At 37.7% G+C, this 14,663-nt stretch overlaps 1 protein-coding gene across 7 annotated transcripts in view; it reads left to right on the forward strand.

Annotated features, from left to right (window-relative positions):
• The window catches only part of STK39 (serine/threonine kinase 39), a 134,971-nt gene that overhangs the window by 40,718 nt on the left and 79,590 nt on the right, over positions 1-14,663 (forward strand). For all 7 annotated transcript variants that reach the window (XR_003991479.1, XM_030486608.1, XM_030486605.2 and 4 more), the window contains exon 2: positions 10,805-10,917. Coding sequence is in view for 6 of the 7 variants with exons in the window: in XM_030486605.2 (XP_030342465.1) it covers positions 10,805-10,917 (113 nt within the window). In the remaining variant the exon portion in view is untranslated. The remainder of the gene's footprint in view (positions 1-10,804; positions 10,918-14,663) is intronic.

A 14,663-nucleotide genomic window follows, 5' to 3' on the forward strand; every position in this document is an offset into this window, starting at 1 on the left:
CAGAAAAATACTTGGTTGAATCTTTGCTCTTTCAAAGAGCATCTTAAATTTAGGAAACAACTCTGACAAAAGTGTCCCTGCTAACAGAACGGCAGATATGGAGAATATTTGCAGATTACAAATTCGTTAAACACTGGATTTCATTAGTATTTTAGTTGTGTTTAGGTCTACAAGTTTCTGGGGAAATGGAAGCAGATAAGGGGAGTGAATCGGTCAATGCTGAGGCCTCTACAATGCAGTCCTGTACGCAGAACTGGTCTGAACCATTACATCTTTCAGAGATTAGAGTGTGTTTCTGCTGGGGCAGAACTTCCAGTTCAGGTTCCTCCAAAAGAAGTTTGTTTCACACACACAAGAGCCGCTCTGCAAAGCAAGCAAAACCTTAGTGAGGAAGATCAAGGAGAGGGTATTCACTTCAAAACTGCTCTGTTAGCTCTAAACCAAAATGCAATGGAATAGACCTAAGTGCATGTTGGTGTTCTTTTTTTATTTCCCTCTAACTTCAAATACTTCATCCTTTGTGGGTTATTTCTCTTTTTTTTTTCTCTCTCTGGAAATTTTTAATTTCTCTTGTGTTTGATGGGAGGCTTTGCCCTTAAGAACTGAATCCTGATACGTGTATTTCTAAATTGCATTGTTGATCCTTTTAAAGTACTACTGTTAAAATTTTCCTGTGAAACTCTAGTGTGGACTGTTCATGCTAGGATAAACTCTAGACCTTTGAAACAACAAATTTGGATACAAAACTTTGAAGGAAAGAATGATGTCAGCTTTCCCTTTCTCTTCTGGATAAGCTTCTTTGGTTTAAATTGAGAGTTGTTACCCAATGTTCTTTTGTTATGCAGCTGATTGAATGATAAGGAAGTTTATTTCAGCAGCTTTTCAAATGAATGTAGGAAAAAAATAAAAGCTACTTTTTGTGGTGCATGTGTCTGAGTGAAGTGTTCATGCTTCAGATCAGTGAAGGAAAAAAGAAATGCCCCTGCTGGAATGCTTTCTGGAGGGCTAATGGGGTAGAGGAGGATCTCCTGGTTTTCTTGTAGAAACCCTATCTTCTACAAAAGCCATGGGGACTTTTGTAATTTTTCTTTTTTTTTTTCTTTTTTTTTTTTTTCCTTTTTTGCAAATAGATAGTTTGAAGTCCATGATTTAAAATAGAAAGAAAAGATGTTTAAGAAGTATATTGTAAGAAGTAATGTGGGAAAATACACTTTATATAAAATATAAAATTCACCTATTTTGATAAAAACCCTGTAAAGCCAGAAATTGTTAAGACCTCTAACATGTACTTCAAGGGTTTTTTTCTTTGTTTTACTTTGGTTTGGTTTTGTTTTGTTTTATTTTTTTTTTAATTCTTTATTTTTTCCCCTGTGTAACACTGTGTGAATGCTGAGAAAAAGTTTAAATTAAAAAAAGTGAGACCTGTTAGGTCATCAGGCTTTGACCTAACCACAGCATATTAAGACAGCAAGAAACTGCCTCAGTTTTATGCAGAATGTTCTTTCATATCCCTTTTGGTTCTGTGAATTGGATTGCAAGGTTTTGGTACAACTGTAACTCAAAAAAAAAAAAAAAAAAAAGCCCAAATGAAGAGGTTTACTTTATTACCTGAAAATCTGATCTACATTGTGAGGATGAAAGATAACACGACAGACAAAATCCATTTCAATGTTTGTAATAAATTCTTAAACCAAGTCTTATCCTTCTCTTCAAGTCTTTTTCATGCCTTTTGTTGGGGAAATGCAGAATGAATAGGGATCGGTTGGATTCATTCACATCAAGTACAGTACATCCACATTTCTCCTTATCACATGAGGGCCCTAGTGTGATTGTACAAGAGGAGCTGACTCCTGCCTGCAGTGTGCCAGCTGGGTGGCTGTGCAGCACAGCTCTGCTGCCGACCATGCCATAAAAGCAGCAGCAGCGTGGGTGAAAAAGTCTGCTGCAAGTTCTTTTGAGCTAGTTTAACAGATAATAATACCTTTTACATACGTGCCATTATTACATGTGTCTCAGTTCATTGTTTTGGTCTTCTCAGGAGTCTTCTCAGAGAACCTTTATAGATGATCCACACTCCTGCCAGCATATTCTTTTATATAATCTAACGTAATGACAACCTAACAGAGATCTTCCCTTTTTAATCCTAGATGCTAGGCTCAAATGGATTTATTTCAGTCTTTCTCATCATGCCCAAAGAAAAGTATTCCTTTAAATCCTTTTAAGTAATGGACTATTATGTGTAATGGTACTTGCTCATTGTTCAGTGGCACACATATCTTCTAGACTGTAGGTTTGGTGAATTCACAAGTTGCCTTTATATACTGATATGAAAGTGGAGGCATTTTAGGTGTTCATTAGGTGAGTACAGCTAGGCTTTGCTATCTGACCTGGTACATGCTATTTATTGGTGGCATTGAATTCCCAATTCCTATTCCACGACTTTTGTAAATTATAGTAAAATTAATAGTGAAACAGAGTATAGTTTATTTTACCCTTACACATAATGCCTTGTTTCACTTTTTTTTAACAATGGCAGCTCATATGAAAGGTAACATGGTTGAGAGGAGAGATTGTTCCAGGTATAAAACTTGACTTTTCACTGCTAAGCTTGGTTTTGTACTCATTAGTTCATTAATCTCTTAAACTGCAATACTTTATATTACTTCATAATCACAACCTTGGAAAAGTGATAATGAAGGGATAAGTGAACTAGGTATATAAACTGATAAGATACCCCAGGCAGGCCTGAAAACTGTGGGACTTGTGAGGAAAACAGTTCTGCACACTGGAACAGAGATACTTGGTTTGCATTTCATATTTGATACCCATTCGAATTCACATATCTTAGTTTTTAAGTAGCATATTTTATGAGAAATTCCATGTGTTTTGGGGTCAAAACTGAATGTTTTTAGCTTATTTACTTGTTTAGTTTAGATTCAGCTGTATTTATTATCTCTGTGTGTTGGTTGTTTCACACCCCCCCTCCCTATACCCTTCTTTTTTAGCACACGTGAGCAGGATAATTTTGCAGTGTGTGAGCAGTAAATTCTGTACCAGAGAATAACATCTATTTACTCCGAAGAATCTGTTAATCAAGCTTGCCAGTTGCCACCCAACACTAAGGCGGCAGGCAGGTTCTTTCGGTGATCCTTGGCAGGATGATGATGGCATTAAAACATTGGTACAAGGCTTTATTTTCTTAGCAAGATATTATAATTAGAATAGCACAGAACTTATGATTAGAATGGCAAATGATTTCTACAAGCAGAATCAGTATAGTACAATTTATGAGTAGTGTAATACAGAATTTATAATATGACAACTTATGATTTCTAATCACCTAGATGACTCATGTTTTCTAATCACTCAAGTAATACAGAATTTATAATACAGCTGAAATTACTGTTTCTAATCAGCTGGACCCTCTGCAGATTGGGTAAAACCTTAGCACATGGTTTGGTCCATCAATATAACAATCATAATCTAGACTTGAAAATCATATGAAAGCATACAAGTCACTCAATCATCAGAGGGAGCAGATGAAGGTGGAGGCATCCCTGGCCACTGGGGGTCACAGGTCTTGCTGTCCAGCAGCAGCTCTGATCCAAGTTCCCCACTCAGGACTTGTAACTGCTTGATTTTATTGAGAGTGCTCTGTGTGCTGTTATTCTTCTCTATTCTGTGATGGGGTCGTCACCACCACCGGGTTGACTGGGTGCCTGGTACTTTCACAGCTAGTAAGGGAGGAAGTAATCAGCCTGGTGCCCAGGAATCTTCACACTGGTAGGGAGGGGAAAAAGAAATCTGTTTGATTTGTCTGTTTAGTTTGCATGCCCTTCAGGGACTTATAATAAGGGGAAAGGGAATGAGTATGTAACCTGCTCAGTCAAAGAGAATGGCTGCTTGCCTTATAAAATGGTGCTAGTTATGCTAAGCACTTTACAAGGGATTGGGAGCGGAGGGTACCAGTCACACCAGTCTTATCCTGACGCCTCCACAACGCAAATTCCAGTTCTGATGACTGCAAATTCTCAAGTAGTGGTGGATTTTTTTTCTTTATAGAAACATTTTTCTTATAAACAATGCTTCTTATGAAAACATTTGAGATGCGGAGCAGAGCAAAAGGAATTTAATCTTGAGTAGTGTTTATAATGCGGGGTTTGCCTAGACAGTCTAATTTGAGTTGCTATAGTTCCCTTTCAACTTCTTTATTTAGACAACTCATCTATTTTAAATGACAAGTCAGGGGGTAGATAACACCTGCTGAAAGTGGACTGCTTTTGTTTAGGTTTTCCTTACCTGCAGTGGTGCTGACATTTCCTTGGTGTGGATTGCTAATGAATGTGAAGATGCTCTCATAGCAGATGTCGAAATGTACCAGACTCCCTGTGAGCTCCATGACTAGCGTGTGAGAGGACTCAATGCCACGAACTATTTAGTTAAAAGATAGTTATTGGTGGTGACACATACAGAGAGGCATTAAGCTGCTTGGATGTTTGGTATCACTCCACTTTCCTTTGCAACACATCACCTTTCTTTCAATGCCGAGTACCAAGGTGTGTTTTGGAGTATTTGCAGCTTCCTAATCAAAGACAGGCAAAAAGAAAAATATTGTGGTTGCTGCCTGTTTCTGATGCACTCCTGGAAGTTGATCCTCAACTTTGTTAGCACCTTACCTTATCCCAAAGACTTGAATTATTTTGTAGGTACCTTCTTAAAAAAAGGTCAGGAATGTGTTTTTGTTACGTGCCTTATCTTATTTTTGTGATTGATAGGGCTAAAAGCTTTTGAGTGTTGACATGCTGGGCTGTCAGGTAGGTTGCTAACTGTGTCTCCTGCTGTGTTATCACTTTAAACACTAATTATGATAGCACAGGGGGATAAAACCATCTTCTGCACTAAATATAGTATATTGGATTGGAAAACTGGTAAGGGAGCTGCGATACTGACTGTCTTACTACTCTAGCTTCAAAGGCATAATAATTTTGACATGGATATTTAGGCTACATCTCTAAGACTTCAGTGAGATCACTGAAGTATTTGTAGACCTTTATCATCTTTGGTGATTTTTTTCTAGACTATTTATACAATGTGCTTTTGAAAAGTAGTATGGGATAAGATAGACCTCGGAAACTGTGTAAGCAACTCTCCCACAAAAAGGTATATACAACAGTTGAATAACGCAGTGATTCCACAGCCATAATGGTGATGTTTTTAAATGTCCAACTGCAGAAAAATATTATTTTGTATAGCTCCACAAAGAATTAATGAGATTAATTGTTGAATGATGAAAATGCAGAAGTAGCAGTTCTATGTATGGGCATAGATTTCATAGAACACTTAGTGTATTTTAACTTTATTATGTCCTAAGCCTAATGGCTAGGATAAGCAGTCTGGTATCGAAGTTAATTATAATGGGAGAGATTTGATCCTAGCATGAATTAAGAACACGAGCACAAATTGTTAGTGCATTATATTTAAGTGATTATTGTAAAATTCTTAAGAACACAAGCATTTATGTCATGTGAAGATAGAGAAATCATGAGTTCATTTTCTGTGGAGAAGTTTCAGAAGGATTTAGAGTGCAGTATGGTGGTCTAAACGAGCTTTAATGAGCTGATTTATAACTTAATTTATCAATGAAAGTAATATGAAAGAAAATGAGTAATACCGAAAGATATCTAGAGTATTGTGGGTTAACAGCTAGAAACTGAAAGAAATTAGAGGTTCTTTGTTCTCTGTTTCTTAACCAGAAGTATTGCTTTGCCACCAATAGAATTGATTCTTTTGAGACTGAAGAGACTAGTTCTGCATAATGCTGCCATAGAACATGTTGAAGTACTGATCATATTGTAACACATTTGTAGTAATGCTGGAAATATGCTACGCATATTTCCCATATACGCATATTTCCTATATATGCATATTTCCCATATACGCATATGAGAAGCTACACCTTCCCATGTTTTTATGAGTGGAAACCTAAGCTAGATTGCATTTATGCAGGCATGGTTTGTGTACACAAGTTCACTCTGCTCTATACAAAGGAATCCTGCAGTTACACTGCATATCAACTGCATTTAAGAATTAACTAGGGGACTTTGTTCTTCAGAACTGGACAGTCTTAAAGAAAAATACTTTCATAGCTGCTTCATCCATTTTCATAGATCTTACTCCATTTATTACTGTTTTCTTTTGCAGACAGTTACAATTTAGTCTTGGATTTGAGGCTGAATTAAAATTTGTGTGCACTAATCAGCTATATTGAATAGGAGGTTTCTATATATTGGGGAAGCAGAAGAGGTGTATAAAAACACAGTGTAGGGTGGTATGTAAGAGTTTGTGTAGATTCTGAGGTAAGTTATTGAGTGTTCTCCAGTTACGACTGATGTTTAACCCTTCAGATACATAGTAAACAAAAAAACCATTACCAACAAATTACATCCTCATCTTCAGAGATTAGGTAGAATGACCATGGCATTGGGGAAGGTGTCTTTGAATAGAGTGTCCTTAAGGGACCTAATGAATGCAGAAATCTTTAAAATAGGTTTGTGTTGGAATAGTGTAGAGTAACATGAAGCTACTAAAAAAAGACTTGGTAAATCATTATGGGGTAAAGAAGTTACTGGCTTGTTTTTGAAGAGAAGAAGAAAGTTGAAAGGACCAGATCTAGATCTATTTTGAATAGAGTTACTGTGCAGTGATGAATGAATGGAAAGTGTCAGACCTTTATATGTAATAAGGAATAAATGAAGTGTCAGATGCTTGTATGAAGGAGGATGCGTGCATGTGCGATGTGCCCAGTCCAGCCATCTCACCTCACTGTCTGTCTTTTTGAGACTTGACTAGTGGAGGGTAGATAAAATTAAAACGTTAATGTCAGTTGTTGATGACGCTTATTCAAAGATCCTTCTTTTTGCCAGCTGGAGACAGGTTCTTCCTCTTTTTTTTTTTTTTTTTTTTTTTTTTTTAAAGAGGTAAAAAATACCTTTATGTCAGATTTAGAGCATCTTGAAGGAACTTATTCAGATAAGCTTAATTCCTGGATGAGTATTTGTGTCTGTGAGGTTTTCATAGGAAAACTATTTCTAGGTTAAAATCTTTCAGAAGAAGTGAAGTATGGCCATATGTAATAGCTCTTGAGAAGGCTTCTATTGCATAAACCCAAATAATTAAAAGCAGTTCTAATGGCTCTGCTGCACTGAGGGCAGCATGGTGGGGAGTACTTGGTTTATAGAATGAAGGAACAGGTTGGCTGAAGGGCATGATTACACTAGAGAGAAGTATGGCAGCAAAAATGTCAGTACAAGATGAAACTCTGACTTGTTGCCTATTGTGAAACGGGAGTAGTAAGCATCTTGATGTGGACTGAAATTGCATTATTTCACTGTTAACTTTTGAAACTGGCAAAGAGAACTTGTCTGTAGCAGGGGATGACTTTTCCAGTAGTGGAAAAACCCCATTGTCCTTACAGAGAATTTTTTTTTTTTTTTTTTTTTTTTTTTTTTTTTTTTTGAGTCTGGCCACTGTAATCATAAAATCAGAGAATAGTTAGGGTTGGAAAGGACCTTAAGATTATCTAGTTCCAACCCCATGCAGTGGGCAGGGACGCCTCACCCTAGACCATGTCACCCAAGGCCCTGTCCAGCCTGGCCTTGAACACTGCCAGGGATGGAGCACTTACCACTTCTTTGGGCAACCTGTGAGGCAACCACCCTCACAGTAAAGAACTTCTTCCTTATATCTAACCTGAATCTCCACTGTTGAAGTTTACACCCATTACACCTTGTCCTATCACTACAGTCCCTGATAAGAGTCCCTTTTTGGTATCTTTGTAGGCCCCCTTCAGATACTGGAAGGCTGCTATGAGGTCTTTGTGCAGCCTTCTCTTCTCCAGGCTGAACAGCTCCAACTTTCTCAGCCTGTCTTTGTTTTGTTCTTCTGCAGTAGTCAGCTGGGTGGTAAAGGCTTTATGGTTTATCCAGCCTGAGCTTTCATTGTACTAGATCAGTTTTCTAAATAGAAACTGGATGCTAAAACTAAGTCTGTGCTTTGGTTGTGGTTTGTACGCTCTCTGCTGTGAGGATTTTGAAAAACTGGTAAGGCTCAGCATACCTGAAGAAGTCATGGCTTCTCACAAGGAATGGTTGACTGTAATCTATTCTATAATAATTTTCTGTGATCCTAATTTTTTTATGCTAAATACTTGTCTGTGACAGTTTTTTTTCACTGTATGATAGTGCATTAATTGTGTAGTCTGTATCTCTTGACTGAAATGCTTATCTGGATTGTCCTGTTTATAACAGTTACTCCCCTGGCACACTTCACGCTTCTGCTTGTTTAGTAGACTAGAGAAGGGCATCTCTTTATTGACACAAAAGGACTCTTCTGACCAGATGGAAAAGCTGCAGATTTTCCTCATCTTTATCATCTGTTGTTCACCTTGAAAGCCAGAGGAGGAGAGGGGAATTACCTTTTAAGAGGAAGGAGGCATATAGCCACCAAGTGCCTGGCTCCTACTTCAGTACTTGAAACTGCTTTTCCAGATAGGTTTTATGTGTAGGTCCCACTGAGAGTGCAGGCTGTGCAGATTGCATTTACTATCAAAATACTGTATTGGATAGAGTAATCAAGAGGCAGGAGAAAGAAGAAACCAAGTAGACTGGCTTTCTTCTAAACATGGAAAGCTTTTTGCATTGTCAGAGCATCATATTCTCGTGGTGAAGAATATCCCATTGCAAGTCATCTCTGAGGAGAAAACAGGGAAATGCACTTGAAAGGCTTTTTATATAAATAAACTTCAAACTCTAGTTTATGGCCTAAAATCTTACATCTTGTCCTGTTTCAGCAGGGAAAGAGGAACAGATCTTCAACCTGTGCATAAGGATAGCTCAGAATTAATTTTTCAGTCAAGAGTTTTTAAATGGTAGTGAGCACATAGTCTTTGGTTTGGGGTCTCACAGAACTTAAGCAAGTGATGTAGTGGGATGGGGTCAGGTATGTGACAGGCCTTTTTTGTTTTGTAATCTGATTTTTCCAAAATGTTTTCAAGTGCTGCTTGCTGTCATTTAACTTGAGGAAGTGGGCATGATTTCATCCTAGTGTTCGCTGAATAATTTTTCTGTGTGCTTTTTCTGTTTGTCCTTTATGTGGCCTTTGTATCTGGGTTTTGTGTCTCAATGTCTACTGAATGAGAACTTCATTAAAGTGATGTAGATGGGTCTGTCTTGAGCCGAATAGTGCTGACTTGGTGGTTCCTTCCTTGGGATGTCTTATTTAATTTTTGAAATATCTCTTAATTCTTTTATTACTTATATTATTGGATTTTTTAAAGGCTTTGTTCTGCAAGCAGACAGAACAGGACGTGTCAATATTTGTCTGTGACCGCATCCTGCAAAAACACGACTAGTTAGTCCTGTTGAGACGTTTTTAAAGATGAGCTCAGACTTTTGTAATGAAATTCATACACTTAGTTAAAAAGCATTGTGATTTGAGTGAAAATGTTAAGTGAACAAACAATACATGAGAGTAGCTAAGCAAATAGCAATTAAAACATTGACAACAACTTCCAGTCATGAGGTATTGTCGGTGCTGTTTTCAGATGTGCAGAGGGAAAAGCTCTCAATTGTTCTTAAGTCAGTTGGTAACTGAATCCACATTTGTAGAGCTTGACAACAAAAGGCTTTTTGTTCATGATTTGTATTCGTGTAGGACATGCCGATTACTGAGCATAAATAGAACATAGTGCATGAGCAGGCCAATATAACACGTTACTCAATTCGTGACTTACAAGAAATCCATAATTTGTATTAAAATATTTAGAACTACATACAGGTAGAAGCTACTTTTTGGAGGATTTTAGATTTCTGCATGAATGAACATGAGGTAATTACTTTGAGGAAGCACACACTGCAGTATTTGATGTGGCAACAAGATGTGTAACCCGGGTAGATCTCTCTGAATATTGCTTGCAATAATTTCATTAATTTGTTGAGCCATTACTGACTGGGGCAAAGCCGGTGGGTGCTTGATAAAAAAAGCAGCCTGAGCTGTTAGTGCTGCTGTTTGCAAATAAAGCATACTAAAGAATATTATTCTAATGCTATTATTCTAATTTGTTCTATTCCAAGTTTTGTTATCAGTGTAGTTGTCTGACCATATATGATTTGCATGTCAAGTAAGCATGACTGACTTTCTCTGCTGGGGTCACTCAGCACAGTGCATCTTCTTACTGTTGGTGTGATACTTGTGCCTTCTGCACTCCTTACAAGAATCAGCATGCTTTTTGTAGGATGTTACCCCTAATCACGATGAATAAGCAGGAACACAGGTGAAAATGTAGAAGAATTGGCATATATGGTTTTACTGATATTTTTCTGTTCATTACATAGAGGGAACAAAAACCTGGTTAAAACAGGGACTGACCTGAATGCATAATGTATTTTAACTTTACAAGTCATGTTCCTGATTAAAACAGATGTGTCCAAAACCAAAAGTGTAATGTTTCCAAACTATGAAATGCATTGGGGTGGTGGGTGTGATATAATAAATAAGCACATCATTTTAAGTTGTCAGCTTGGGAATGTGTTTTTGGAGTATGGAACAGAAACTTGCTGGTTTTTCTTCTCCATTTGAGAAGTGTGCATGTTGCCTTGCCAAGTGGAAAGGTGTGCATGTGGGGAAAGCACTGAAAAAGGATGAGCAGCAGATTTTAAGTTCTTTGTCAGTGTGGGGTTCTTAACGTTGGTCACTGGTTTAAACTCCTGTTGTATTAAGACTGTGTTCCTTTTCTGCCCTTTTTCAGGTAGTGGTGCTACCGCAGTTGTCCAGGCAGCACTATGCAAACCCAGGCAAGAACGTGTAGCAATAAAGAGGATCAACTTAGAAAAATGCCAGACCAGTATGGATGAATTACTCGTAAGTAAATCAGAGGGGAACATATTACATGGAGACTATCTTTTGTTTTGATCTTGGGTTTTTTTGCTTGGTTCAAGAATGAGGGTAGAATTTTATGCAGGCTAATAGTGGGAAAAGGGTTTGAAAATAATCTGAAAGAATTATGCCCTTCCCCTAAAAATATATTTTGCTAACATATATTTTCTAATGCCACAAAAACAAGAAATGCAAAGTTGAATCTTAGGTTAACTAATTGTTGAGAACTGTGGGAAAAACCTTTCACGTTGCCTTCTGGAGACTAGATTTCAAGAGATTACTCTCTGGTTATCTGTCTTTTAATACCGAGGAAAGATACATTTTCCTTTGATTAAACACTAATTAAAAATACAAGGGTAAAATTCAGTAGGTCTCTTTAAAATGTCTAAAGCATCAAAACATGTCAAAACCTAGTTGTTGGATCATTTTGTAATGATAACTTTTGAGGGGAGAAGTAGGAATGGCTACACTGCCATCTACACAAGGAAACTCTTGTTAAAGCTAATAACATGTATTATTCTGATGAGCAATAACAAGCCATTTGAGGAATGCTGTTTGTTTGGGTCACTGATCAGAGGAGGAAGGGACCTATAAGGAGCTCTTTGTAAAAGGGACTGCAAGAGTTTTTCCTCTGCACTGGTTATGGCAATCCAAAGTCACAAAGAACTATTGAAAAACAAAACCTGTTGCTTTCTAATACTTCTACTCAGGTGCTTATAAGATTAATGCTTATTTATATATAGGCAGCATAAAAAGAGTTGAAGGACAAAACCATTCTAAAAGTGAGAACACTCTCTTCTGTTCCACAGGTTTTACTACTGCCTAGAGACTGTGGGCTTTTTCTAATGCAGAAATTCCTGCCTCTGAAGGAAATGATCTCCTCAGCAGGGAATTGCCAGTGCAAAAGATATCTTGAATTTGATACAGAGGGTATGGTCCATCCAGTTTCTTCAGATAAAATGGCTTTTTTACAGTGGAGGACCCAAAATGCCTTTCCCCTTGGATTGGTGGCATTTGCCTTCAGTTTATGTAACAGCTTGTATGAGATACTGTTGTGTTGTTTAAGAGGATTGTGGTAGTGGAAGCTACCTCTGAGGTAGCGAGGCTCAACTCACAAAATTTATCTTTTGAGTTTGTCAACTACAAGCTCAAAAGATAAATTCTGAACTGTGCTTAGAAAGAGATGGTGAGATGCTGTGCATGATGTATTAACATTTACAGACCATAAAGAACATTTCTATACAATCAGAAATACTAATCAGTGTAATATAAAATGGTCAAAATTTGATCTTTTTAGAATTTGAACTAATAATGAGAATTAACAAGTAAAAAATTACAACAAATAAAACCAGACAAAACTGCTGAATATCTGCAGAGATACCCAGGTGGTCTAGAGAAATTACTGCAGTTAGTTACCAGCTTGTACAAAGTTACCTTAGCAAATGCTTGAGAATCTTTACTGCTGACATGTCTCTACTGTCTGCCAAATGAGTCAATAGGTCTTGAATTTTTGGTCCCATATTACTTTCTTTTGGTACGAAGACAACTGTCCATACCATTTTTTTTTTTTTCAATGTAAGTCAGTTTCTGTTTTTCTGTGTTCAGATTTTGTGTTTCTTTTATTTGTTGATTTGTTTTTATCTGAGTATAAATTCTGGCTTTCTGAGTTCCTGCTTAGGAGGGTTTAAATAAAAAAAAAGGCCATGTATGAGTTATTTTTATATACACGTGTGTATGCCTACACATACATAATTCTTTTTTTTTTTTTTTTCTGTGACGGGAAGTGTACCTACTCTGATTCAGTTCTAATAGATTTTAAAATTAATTTAAAATTAAAAGTAGATGTTATTCTGGAAAAGAGCATCGTTGACCTTCAAAACTCATTACAACTGTGCTAACATTTTTATTTTGGTTGATATACTTGGAATGCTCTTACATTTTGGGTTTTTTAACACTGTTTTCTGCTTGGTTTTCTATCACTAATTTTTCTGACCAAACACTTTCTATTGGCACAGGGATGTTCTAAAACTGTCTGCCCTCTGATCATGCTGTTTTGTAAACCCCTGCTGCTGAGTGCTTATGGATGGTGTGCAAAGGCACCCTTCACAAGTTCTGAGCTGTGTGGCCTTCAGAGAAGCAGAAAATGCAGCGAGCCTGGTGCCCACATAAGCAGACTTAGGATTTGGGCCAGTGTCAATTAAAATAGAAAGGCAGTGTAGGAGGGAGTTTAAATAATACTAAGGTTACATAAACTGACAAACTCCTGAAATTCACTACTCTGTTTCCTGCAATGTCCTGTGTTCTCACTATTCTAAGCTAAATGTAACTTAACCTCATGAGCCAAGGAATGAGTTCCTGTCCTTAGTATTGTCCTGACAGGACATCTTCTCCCATCCCATTACCTCCTGTTTTTTTAAAAACAACCAAAAAACTGTAACACTACAAACCAAAGAATATTCTTATAGAATGGCTTATTTGATTGAATACATTTTCTAAATTGTTTGCATTTCTCATCTGCCTGGTTTGAGGCAGGCTCTCTGTAAAAGCCCCTTGGATGTTAAACCAAATCCCTCAAACAGCTGTACCCTGTGGGTCCATGGAGGAGGCCCTGGGGAAGCACCCATAGAGGAGCGGCACCTCTCTGGTCACTGTGAGCTGCACCCAGTCCCGTGAGCACCGAAAGGAGCCGTCTCACAGTTGTTTATTAACTCTGTCACCCACCTGCCCTTAGGCCAACACTCATTTTTTTTTGCAGCTGCTTAGTGAAATTGGTTCAGGAATAACCTGGCGAAAAACAAGTTAGGTTTTAACCTGGTCATATTTCCTGATGCGGTGCACAGATGCTTTTGCTAGCACAAGGGAAGGAGAAGCAGAGGGATGAGGGCTAAATGTTTAAAATTATCAGTGCTCTTATGGCTTTGGTGCCATCCAATGTCTAAAGTGATGTGAATGTTAAGGAAGGCTCTGAGGCATTCTCCTGGATGACCTGCTGAAAGCTTTTTCTCTGGCAGCGTATTTTAAACGAATGCTTTTCTCTCTCACCTGTGCATATGGTGGGCCTCAGCCAAATAACTGAAGTTTCTGGAGGCTTACCATTCTGTGTGCGATAAGGGCTCTCCAGAACCGCAAGTCTGAAATTAATACTTTCTTGACTAAAGTTTAATCCCTTATCTCTCATGGAGTGCTTTGTGTTTGTTTATTTTTGTTTTACAAAGACTCTCTTCAGAAACAGTCACCAAAGCTGAGACGCAAGGTGCCTTTCGCCGTGGTTACTGTGATAGATCAGTTTTTGCCAATGAGTTGTTTCAGGCACACGAAATATTCAAAGCACTTTTCAGTTTAAGATAGTGAAGCTTACCACAGTAAATTAGTTACATTTCTGCACTATTAATGTGGGAAGATAATAAATGAGGTGTATTTTTGCCCAGTAGTGGGCAGGTACACTTTTTGAGCCATTGCTGTATTACCAGCATAGGAAAACAATAAAACAATTTAAGAAATGAAATAGTAACAAGAGTGGGAGAATTACAGTAAAGATTTAGTATGGATAGCTGAATTAAGAACCTGAGGCAGTAATTTGACTTGTGTTTAAACTGACATGTCTTCTGGGAAAGGGAAATATGCCCCATGTTATCTATCTTCTGTTTTCCACCTACTGTCTCCTGGGAGGGGAACTTCCTATTTTGCAAGTTGCTCAGTTATTCAGGTTCACTGTATGACTATCCAGGCAT

Source organism: Strigops habroptila, chromosome 5 (assembly GCF_004027225.2).
Source record: "Strigops habroptila isolate Jane chromosome 5, bStrHab1.2.pri, whole genome shotgun sequence".
In the NCBI taxonomy this organism is placed as follows: Eukaryota; Metazoa; Chordata; class Aves; order Psittaciformes; family Psittacidae; genus Strigops; species Strigops habroptila.